Consider the following 12157-nt stretch of genomic DNA (forward strand, 5'->3'; position numbering starts at 1 on the left):
ATAATAGGCATCATAAGACATTGCATGGAAGGGCATATTTGTATATTCTGAATAGTAGGCATCATAAGACATTGCATGGAAGGGCATATTTATATATTCTGAATAATAGGCATCATAGGGCATTGCTTGGAAGAGTATATTTGCATATTCTGAATAATAGGCATCATAAGACATTGCATGGAAGGGCATATTTGTATATTCTGAATAATAGGCATTATAATACTTTGCTTGGAAGAGTATATTTGTATATCATTAATATCAACCAGGCATCATAAGACATTGCATGGAAGGGCATATTTATATATTCTTAATATCAGATAGTTACGACTTTCTTTTCCCTTGATACATTCTTATGGGTCATCATGGGCTGAAATCGTTTGTTGCACTCATTTGTATTTTTTTTTTTTTAAAAAGAATATTGATGCTTATCAATTTATATACAATTGTGTAGCTGCTTAGAAGCTTGAAGATAACGCATCTTGCTCATCATCTTTTCTAAATAAATAATGTGCTCCTTGTTTTTATTTATTTTATTTATATTACGTTTTAATTATCATGTTTATTTGCTCGCTTCACTTTATTTCTAAACTGTTTAAAACTGCATAGTTTGTTAACAACGATAGGTGAGATACATTAATGACATTCATACTTTAAAGCATATAATGAATGACCATTGAGTAGTTTTCTAGTCTCAATAATTTCATTGATGCGGGTGGTAATGGCCATGTGTCTTCTTTATATCCTAACATTTATTTATATCACAACATTCAGCTGGTCTTTTAAAGTCTTGAAATATTGTTACTTGTGTGTATCCCGCTTCTGAAAGTGAAAAAGGCGTTCACAACGAATTATGTCGCAGACTAAAACTAGACCAAATGTGTATTTAAGTACCCTTAAATAACATTAGCATGATAACAGCAGTTTTATATTTTTGTTACTTCTCTTGGTCAAAGCCTTCTACCCATCCTAATGAATTTTACATGATACGCGCAGACATGCGAACCAACTTTTGCAATCCGCGAAGATTGCCATCTGGCGCCCATGCCAGAGGAAAGTCATCTATGGTAGAAGACTTCAACCAAGATCAATAACCAAACAAAATAGCTATTATCATATTACGTCTCCGTCGACGACCAGAAAGCGAACATCACACTGTCCACGATCAGGAAGTCCACTACCACGATCACTGTCCACGGTTCACATTCACAACTGTTCATTATGAATACTTATGTTATGATCCTATATGCGTCTCTGCGATTGTAATATAAAATCCGTCGATGTGACAAGTACATGCACGGTAACATACGTGAAAATGTACATGATTTGTATTATCGCGTGTGATAAACAAACCTATCACTATTATTGGAATTATATTACAAACACACACCCTATGAACCCGAGTTTAGCCCTCAATTATCAGTACAGCCTTTGCCAGGCACTGCTTGAAGACGGAGCGCAATTTATATACCGACTTAGTGTAGGTGCTGTTATGGGTTAGTCAAACAGTGCGTGCTCTTGGATTTAATCCTATTTCTTGAGTGCGTGCCGTTCAGTTCTCAAAAGGGGAACCCGCTATTTCTTGACTTAAGCAAAAAATGCAGTCTTTTTGCGTGCTTAGTATTTTAAAGGAGGAATCGCACATTTATTGTTATTCACGAAGAGTCAGCCTAATCATCAATGTGAAAATCTGCTTTGATTATTCATGGTGGAAGTGTTATCATTAGTTGAGATCTGGAATCACTATTCCAAGACTATATATGATTGCCATTACACAGGACGATGCATGGATATGTATATAATAAGCCACGGAAGAGTAATTCGAAATGGCATAGTTTACACGTTGAGTTAATACAGGAGGGGTGCGATCGAATTTTTAACAGCCTACTGTGACTTTAAGAACGAGTTCTTTCACTTGTCAAGTGTTCTCGGCAGGCTAATCAGTTACCGTGCTATACTTGTGATCGGGATGTTGCAGGTTCGAATCACTCACGTGGAAAATACTAATTAGGAAACATCGAAGCTTAGGTTGTTGTGAATGAAAATGAGTCTGACGATGTAAGGTCTCTATACATTACAGTTCGTGGAAAGCATAATTCTTTCCGACGCAATTTTAAACGACCTCCGAGCTTTCACTTCAGAAGTTTGGCACATATGGGGCTCAGTTTAATTTACGACTACACACGTCTGTTGACTGTAAGAAATTTACGTGTAACAGCTTAAAATCAGCAGCGTGAAATTGTGTAAGAAAACGGCATGTCGTTCACACCCTGTGACGAAGACAAGTATTACGTCACTAGTGAGTGAATCTACTAATGAGCAAATCAGTTAGGTACTTTTAGTATTATTTTAACAGTGACAATTGCACTCACTAATCACTGGGAGAGATTTTACGAAACCACTAGGTCCAGAGAAGAAATAACCATAACTGAGATAGACTAACAATCTAAAATGTTTGTAATTAATGGATTTGATGCTACGAACGGAAGTATGCCCTTTAGCGCAGTACTTAGTGATGGATCATGTGAGCTGATCTGGGTCGATATCAGCTTGTGACATATTTTACACGAGTTTGAAGATTTATTTGTTACTGATTATTCAGGTTACCCGCCTGTTTATTTAAGAGACCCTCATACATTATTTCAGATTACCATATATGAAGAGCTTATTGTATATGGTACTATGTTCTTCCCCAGTTATACAAACTATCGCACACACAATACGTTCAGTGACAGGAAGACGCAATCACTGCAAAGGTGTATGCCTTGGAAAATATGAACTATGTGACAGAACATGTTATTATGTACTGTATCGCTCTATGTATTGGTCTAGGTGCTCGACCAGGTTTTAAATTTGGTATGGGAATCAAGTCGGGAAATCATCTTTGCCCGTCATGTCGACCTATTCGTGATTATCATCGCGCGCAGGCGAAGACTCACCGAACCGATAAATGAATAAACATCGGGCAACGCCAAAGTCTTTGTCAACGATACATAAGTAATGAAGCCAGGATTGAAGAGATTGAAGTTTTCGATCTGATAAAGTAAAATCGACGCAAACATGTCCCTGACATTGATTTCCCCTGTACATCAACGTGCCAATTGATCTAACTAATGCAAAGTGAGGTACGAAGACCAAGTGGTATGAGAAAAGTCGACATGTTAAGACTTTCTCCAGAGGCTCTGCAGTTCACTGTAAATCAACTTTGGGAAATGGCAGCGTAGTTTCATATCAAGATTCAGCACTGGTCAAGCAGGCTGAAATAACACAGGTAGTTGGTGAAGAACAAAAGTGTCACCACCGCATCGCACATATCATTGCTACTGAGGCATAAAGCACAACAATTATAAAGCAGTACTCCGAGTTTGAATTAAATAAACATTGAGATGGATTTACAAGATTGCGAGGAATTGTCCCGACTGAATACGAGAAAGGTACACATGCCCTGAACTTCTTTCAAAACAGCTCCCATAAATCTTATCGACTTTACTGCGCACCTCCTTGGTTAAGATTGTGATTTTTGACATGTGAATTTGTATTATGCCGCTTGATAATTATGCGTTGAAAATCACAAACCGTGGATTCATAGCGGTGTTCGTGTCATCCTGAGCCATAAAGATAACATGACCATCAATAATTAAATCTACAAAGGCTTTTTAAAGATTCTCGAGATATTAGAAAACACAATAACGAAGGCTCGGGATGGAATGTGGACAGGTGCGTGGAAGTTCAATTACATACAAGTCTTTCCCTGTGTTAAGTCGCATTCCAATGCAGCTTCTATTCAGTAATCGTTGTAAATGATGACAATCAATGTTAAAAAAATGATCTCTTGTCCATGCTACATTCCACGAGTGATAATCAAGACCGTCCGAGAAAATACCGACGACGTCTTGGTGAACCTGAGTTTGGTAACATATTACTTCCTGTGCCAGTCACGGACGTCAGTAAGTTTGAGCGACTTAATCCTGACATCGCCATCCAGGTCTTTGTTTGGAATGAAAGCCTGCAGTCGACGCAACAGGCAGTTTAATACTTACTTGTTATTATTACACGGTCTAGAGTCGCGGTACGATTGTGTGTGGATAAAAATCCACCCGAATAATATACCGGCATAGTAAGAACTTAAGAAATTACCGTACAAAAGTTACCCGCATGCAGTATCCAACAGTCGCTTGGCGAGCATAATTTTTACTACGGTGGAATTTCAGAAGATCCTCAGCCTACGATTATGACAGAACCTGGTAAAAATATTCGAAATGTACAGTGATGTAAAGAAAAATGAAGGTACTGTTAATACATTCCAATGAGTGCTGCTGAGTTTCTAATACGCCGTTAGATGATGTTCATGTAACATGTGGATGTTGTTACAGTGTAGTCAGATGCAAATGGGCAAACAGAGCCACCAATGTTGTACCGCGCTCAAAAGGCGGTTGGTGTTTTTCTTAAATAATTTGAGGTGATAGCAAAATGGATCCAACGGCAAACATGATTATAATTAATAACTAAATCATTACTGGATCTGTGATCTGCTTTGGTATTAACGCTTAAGTACGTGATCACTGACATTAATGAAATGCGTAAAAGACCCGTATATAGCTCATACAATTTACAATTGTGAATGTATCTAAGTTAAACAAAACTTCATTGTTGTTGTTGTTGTAGGGTTTAACGCCCTTTTTCAGCACACGGTAGGCTATACATGGCGGCCAGTATTAATGGTGGAGGAAGAACCCGGAAAATCCCCAGAAAGAATCACCGACCCTCGAGAAGCTACTGCCAAGCTTTCTCACATGCCCACATTGGTCGAATCCGAGACTCGAACCAACGCTGACAGAGGTAAGATGGCAGTGATCCGTAACCGAGAGCGCTTTAGAACACTCGCCCACTGGGGGCCCCCAAACAAAACTTCATGTGATACTTCATAACCTGCGTGGGTGTGATGGTAACATAATCATGCAAGAAGTCTCAGCAGAATCAAAGGCGTCAATAAGCGTAATCCCCAACAACATGAACAAATATATTACGTATAGGCTGACTCGGCTCCAGTATATTTACTCACTGCAGTTTCTGAATCCTAGCTTTGACAAGCTAGTCAGTAACGTTGGCGCGACATCCTACAATCGAATAAAAATCACCAGTTGATATGATGCAGCTAACCATGACAATTTGAAGTTGATGAGTATACCCAAACAAGTATATGAGCAGATGGGAAATATTTGACGAGATAAAGCTGCCGCCCACAAACTCATTTTACTCATCTGAGACGGAAAGGTATTTTAGAAAAGGATTGAACATGCGAAAACCGTATTTTCTGAGTATGAGTGTGAGAACCTTGGAAATATAATTTACATGTGCGAACATATGTGCAACTACTCACGCTTTTGAAACGTTCCATAACATCGCCATGCAGGTCTATAATTATTACTTCTTATCCTCTGAAGTGGCTTGGGATGTACCTCTGTGAAAGACGAAAATCAAGTTGGAACTGTTTACTGACATCAATCAACATTTAATACGTGGCCATATCTTCATGTCGAGTCACCGCTATACTCAAGCGTATAATCATTTAGTGGACAGATACAATCCCGCGTCCTTCAAAACTTAAATCATGCATCTTGATAGCAGTAATCTTTATAGATGGAGAAGCATGCAGCCCAAGCCTGTTGACGGGTTTAAAAGGGTCAATCCGGCCGACGAAGACAGTAACAGCAGATAATGGATACTTTTACGATGTCAAAATAGAGTATCCTGATGAGCTTCACAAAGCTCATAGCGATTATAAGCTGATACCTTAAGAACTCTTCAATTCCGCAGGTTTAGTTGTCGCCGTATAAGTGCCAAATTTAAAGTCATGCTAAACGCAACTATACGAAATGTACAAAGCCAGTACAAAAGCACAACTATTTACTTCACATACGGAATCTCTAACTGGATCTGCAACAGGGAATGCGTATCTGAAAAGTCAACCCAGTGTTACAGCTTTGCCAGAGCGCATAAATTCAAATGACTACAAACCACATTAGAGCAGCAACAACAGAGTTCGAGAAAGTTGTCGTGTTGGGTTTAATGCCATTTTTCAGGACAAGATAGGCCATACATAGCGGTCAGTATTAATAGTGGAGGAAGAACCCGGGAAAATCCCATAAAGAACCACCGACCCATGAGAAGCTACTGGCAAGCTTTCTCACATACCCACATTGTCCGAATCGGAGACTCGAACCCGCGCAGAAGAATTCTTGGAAGTTCAAGGAAACCTTTTACGAGGAGACAACAATGCTGCATACGGTTATAGCCAAAAAGTCGGATTTACCAGCAATGGTAACATGACATTGGTCAACAGCGCATGTTATCTAATCGATGGAACAGAAATCGAAGCCTGTCAGGACAAAGTTGACATTACTAGATACAGCGATTATTATGCAAGATCACCCGTCCCACCTATGGTGTTTAGCAACATGCAAAGAACCATGAAAAGAGAGAGTGAGAGATAGACAGACAGACAGACAGACAGACTTTAAGCAGGCTGCTTTCCCGGACCGTCAACCTGCACATATGTCTGCAAGACTGGTGCTGGTGGAAGCACTACACTCTTTGGCGACATTCGAACTTCGAAACTTGATTTTGCTGTGTGACGAAAACAGCTTATTGAACTCCGAGTTTTCCTGCACGATTTCAGTCTCACCCATGTCTGGATTCTAAAGAGATGTTAGTAAATAGAAAACCGTGTTATCTCGTAAGCGTCATAAAAATAGCGATTCATTTGGCGTGATGCTAATGCCCCTGCCGACGGTAAAGTTGAATCCGACTTCACACTATGCCTTCAACAAATCTCTAAGTAGCCATAGATGAACTTTCGATAACATTTATTGAGTGTGGCGGAACTTCTACGATTTCATTCCTAACGATCACGACAGATTCAGATGAGAATTCCCATGGCAAACAAGTACTTAGCAATATATTATTACACACGGCACGTGTTTATATAATTTAAATTCCGGGGAAATATAAACACACAAACGGTGTCTTCAATAATTATTTCACCACTGGTAGCGAGTGAGGTCTCGCTGGGGTTGCATTTAATCAAGAACCTTTTTGCTCGACTTTGGAAACATGTCGTGCACGCGTATCATTGACTGCTGAAATGCTATACCTTTACTGAGACCAAAACATTGGCACAGGCTTGCAGACTGCGATTTACCAAGATTATACAAACATTTTAAATCGTCTAAATATTAGACAGCACTATAAACTGTCACTGCAGACATCGGAACGATATGACTGAAGAGGTGCTAAAACTACCTTAAAAACCACCCCACCCCCGACGAAGATATCACAGCTTCATTTCCTGGTTGATTATGTTACACCAACATTTTCTCAACGAAGAAAAGAAAAATCTCGACTTATTATACAAGGACGCACTTGACCGTGTAACAACTTTTGTCGGTGAAGACGAAGTCGATCACTTCAGAAACTATTCAACATGGTTCAATATGAACATAATGCTAGGTCCTAAGAACTCAAAATCGCCGGAAATATGCACATTCACCCGACATATATTATCTATGATTGTAGGACAGTTGGACCTGTAAAAAAATAATTAGAAGTTCGTGTGCGTCTTGCACTCAAAACGAGGCTAGTATCTGGAATCAGTTGAAGAGAGGTTCATGACAGTTACATGGCCCTCTGTTTTAAAGACATGCAAGGGTAAGTGGGGCGTTTTCAGTGACTTGTCATGTTATTGACCTGACACCACTTACAGCCTCCATCTCACTTAACTTCTTACTTTTCCTCTTTGAAGACAAGAGCTGTTCCATTTCACTATAAAGATATACTGTTCATTGCTTTTAGACAGGACATTTTTGACTGTCCAGTTTTCACATATCCAAGTCATACAAGCTCACCTTGTTCCCAAAATGGAATCTCTCCTAGGTCTTGGTGTTGCTAAACTTGTGCCATTTTGAGCCCCTGTCTTCCATCTCAGTGAAGTAGTTATCATACAAGTATTTCGTCTTGATAAATGGAAAACCACCGGCCACTCCACGCACAGATGCGGATCCGGAAATACCCAAAATAGGTAGTGGATTTAAAAGCAGTACAAGTCCAGTAATTTCCTTCAAAAAATGTCAGTAAAATAAGTAAACCTTCCACCGCATATTATTGCGGAAATACAACGCGCGTGATTCTATTCCTGCATACGTAGCATAAAATCTACTCAAGCATATATATATATATATATATATATATATATATATATATATATATATATATATATATATATATATATATGCTATCAAATAATGGCCAGCAACGGAAGCATCCAGTATAGACCAGAAAGATCTACGACCTAAAACTTATAGTATTAAGTCCATACACCCATTAGATATCGACCTAAAAAGATCTACAGCCCATAGGCGAGACTATTGAGGCATTCGATAGTATGGAGCTAAAAATATCAGATCTGGATAAAAGAATATCGTAAATGAATACACAATACCTCCAACGATTTCAGTAGTATCCTGACACTTATTATACAATGTTGAGTGTTTCATAGAACAAAGAAAAGGAGAAGACATTGTAAATGAAATCCTGGAAGAAACAGTTTGAATAGTCATTTCACAAACCAGTCAATCAACCAATTATGTTGTATCCGTTCGGTGTACAATTGCAATAATAGTGATCGTTTTGTTTATACAAATGATGAAATCAGTTATATTGGCGTATGTCTTCTCGTATATCTTCACGCACGTCTTCTTGAATGTGCTTTTCACGTCGACGGAGTTTATAATAACCACAACAAGAAATCATGTGCGTGGAGAGTGGTCAGTGATCGTGGTCATTCATTTTCTGGTCTGTGTACAATTTACCATGAACTTTGCGGTCGTTGATGGAGTAGTATTATAACAATTGTGATTTTATTTGGTTATTGATTTGGGTTGAAGTCTTCTACCCCACATCATTTTCCTCTGAAACTGGGACCCATGGTAACGTTCGCTGATTACTATCTCGAGTTCCTATGCGTGCACTTATGGAGACAAAGTCATCACAAGTAGAAGGTATTGACCTAGATCAGCAACCTCAAAAACAATACCGGTATTATCATACTATTATTATTACACACACACACACTCTCTCTCTCTCTACCTGACACACACACGCACACACACATGGCTTAACTATCATGAAGAAATAAATTACCTCGTGTAAGGATCGACGCTGAGATACACAGCTTCGCACATCACTTCTGAAATAAATTAAAACACCTGAAAAATTAAATTTAACGGGATCAGTGTGTGTGTGTGTGTGTGTGTGTGTGCTGCAGAGAGATGGAGAGGCTCTCTAATTGTCATAACGCAATTGTTTTGATTCAGTTGTGAAATGAAAACGAAATTTTGTAATTCGCGCCAAAGGCCCCAGAAACAACATACGGGGCTACAGAGACAAAGGACAAAACAATGACAGCAGAGCTGTGGCATTAGACTAGACTGCCTATGTAGAATAAGCCTTATCTTCTAAACAGATACAGTCGACTATACCATTACCTACCAAGTCGTGACTTCCGGTATGTCCCTAATTATATAGTTAGAAGGAAAAATAGCAAAAATTAGACGATACAATCGCGTGCGGAATGAAATTATACGCTTTCTGCCTGGACAATTACAAATCCATCTAAAACATTGTTATATATGCAGACAGCTGTTTCACGTATACGCTGCCTCGAAAGTTTATATAAAGAATGGACAGTTACAAGCTTATACATTCAGTATTAAACAATAAAGCCTTTACAGAATACAAAATTGCCTTTAGTCAAAGATGAAAAAATTTCGTATTAACACGCTTGTGCGTATATAGAAAGTTCTGCTCCTATTCACAATATCTTCATTGTACACGTTTGCAGAAATTGCATGACTAATGGATGCAAATTTCTAAAACAAGTGTAAAATGTCTCCATTCAACGAATACTGGAAGTTTACAGGATTGTCAAGACCTTTAGGTATAAATAGCGTACAGACGTTTGCTGTTAGCATTACAATTTTACAACCATTTTCAGTAGCATAGTCGTCACAGATGGTTGACAATTTCTGAATTGCTCGTACAGTTAAGGCAATTACAGTCACATTATCAGCGTGGCCAAAGCGATTGATACATACACAGATGTCACCAACTAGACTACATTTACACAACCTTGATTGATACATACACAGATGTCACCAACTACATTACATTTACACAACCTTGATTGATACATACACAGATGTCACCAACTACATTACATTTACACAACCTTGATTGATACATACACAGATGTCACCAACTACATTACATTTACACAACCTTGATTGATACATACACAGATGTTACCAACTACATTATATTTACATAACCTTGATTGATACATACACAGATGTCACCAACTACATTACATTTACACAACCTTCGATTCTCATTATCACTATAAATGTTAAAGAGAAAAGGGGAAAATACTTCACCCTCTCAAAACCCATTCGCTACTAGAAAGACGCCTGATACTGCATTATCCCATCTGACAGGGCAAAACTGACAACTGTACAAGTAACATAAAATGCGCACAATATATGCAGGGATACCCATATTCATAAATATAAGAACAATGTATTTGTAGATGACATCAAATGCCTTTCAAGCATCTAGAAAACAAGAATACACAAGCATATGGAGTTGTACTCCCAGTCGACATCTATTATAAGCAGGCCACGGTAATATACCACGTTAATCCGTGTAATCCGTATTGGTATCCAGTTGTTGATTATCCACTGAAATATTCCAAAACAATCTTTAAAATGTCTTATTAGAAGAAAGAAATAAACATCAAAATAGACAGCAAGATCCGCATGTATTCAATCTGTCATCTGCAAATAAACTAAAGAATAGGTATGTTGTGGAAGAAGCGAAGGCTGAAAAGCACTTTTGTTGCATAAATTTGTAAAATATATATATATATATATATATATATATATATATATATATATATATATATATATATATATATATATATATATGTAATGGGTCTAGCCTTAGTAAACACGATGCAAAACCAATATAGTGTATCGCCCTACATTTTTTGTGACTATTATTGACAATTCGGAACAGCTTTACCCGTATCGGAGACAGCTGAGGTTACAACCTACAACAGTAAATTATATAATCGCGAATTAAATTTAATCCCAAATTACATACAATTACTGCACGAGAAATCAGCCCCAAATATGTGTTGGCATGACATTGCATGCTTGGAAATGATTTATCGAACAAATAAAATCTGAATCCATTCATAATTCCACGTACCTCCATCTTTCAAACCCATTTTAACGGGCTCTTCATGTAATACGAAATTGCTTGGAGAAGGTTCCCCTTCAAATTTCGCAGCTAAAACCCACTCTTTGTAGTTCATTTTTCTGACAAAGCAAGTTTAAATAGTGAATGTTAGCTTGACCAGGCCATAGTTGAACTTAAACACACGTACTGTTTACTGTTCGGGTGTTTCCTAATTGAACCTAGCCTGAGTTGCCAATATGCGTAAATAGTCATGAAAAATGTGCAGCTCATGAAGAATGTGTAACGCCTGAATAAGTGCAACTCCTGAACCGTGTGTAACAACATACGTCTATGGAAACTCATCGGGGACATAATTAGACAATCTCGATGCTTGCACACTCGTGAGACAATCATACGATAAAATTTAATCCCACACCGGCATAATATGTGCAATCTACATTTCTATTGGTGTTTCGCGAAATCTAATTAAATGGCAAGCCAACAGAGCCATAAATATACTCAAAACACTCTCCTGAAGCTCAATAGGCCGTCTTGAAAACCCAGCTTCAAAAGTAGTTTTAAACGTATGATCTTTCTCGAACGATTATCAAAGATTATCTAGAGAAACTTTCACTCAGAACTTTGGCAGTCTTGGCCTCGGACGCTGATCATATGTCATTGTGATAACTACCTTAACTTCACACATCAGTTACTGTGGATAAATGCATGCTTACTCCAAGGTATGTCATGAAATATGGCGAATGATTCAACATGGTTAAAGAGTCTACCGGTAAGTCTCCGTCAGTAGTGCATGTTATGTTACTTTACGGATTCTATTACATTTTGGCGATGACTTTGATAATAA

At 38.2% G+C, this 12157-nt stretch overlaps 1 protein-coding gene across 3 annotated transcripts in view; it reads right to left on the reverse strand.

Moving 5' to 3' along the window:
• The window catches only part of LOC149802256 (prostaglandin reductase 1-like), a 33260-nt gene extending 21690 nt beyond the window's left edge, over window positions 1-11570 (reverse strand). For all 3 annotated transcript variants that reach the window (XM_089956688.1, XM_089956689.1, XM_089956687.1), the window contains exons 1-2: window positions 11323-11570; window positions 9196-9241 (exon numbers count right to left, since the gene is read on the reverse strand). In XM_089956688.1, the coding sequence (XP_089812814.1) occupies window positions 9196-9241; window positions 11323-11428 (152 nt within the window). In that variant the 5' untranslated portion in view covers window positions 11429-11570. The remainder of the gene's footprint in view (window positions 1-9195; window positions 9242-11322) is intronic.
• Window positions 11571-12157: the final 587 nt, after the last annotated feature.

Source organism: Sinohyriopsis cumingii, chromosome 4 (assembly GCF_028554795.1).
Source record: "Sinohyriopsis cumingii isolate HCF-2022 chromosome 4, ASM2855479v2, whole genome shotgun sequence".
NCBI lineage: Eukaryota > Metazoa > Mollusca > Bivalvia > Unionida > Unionidae > Sinohyriopsis > Sinohyriopsis cumingii.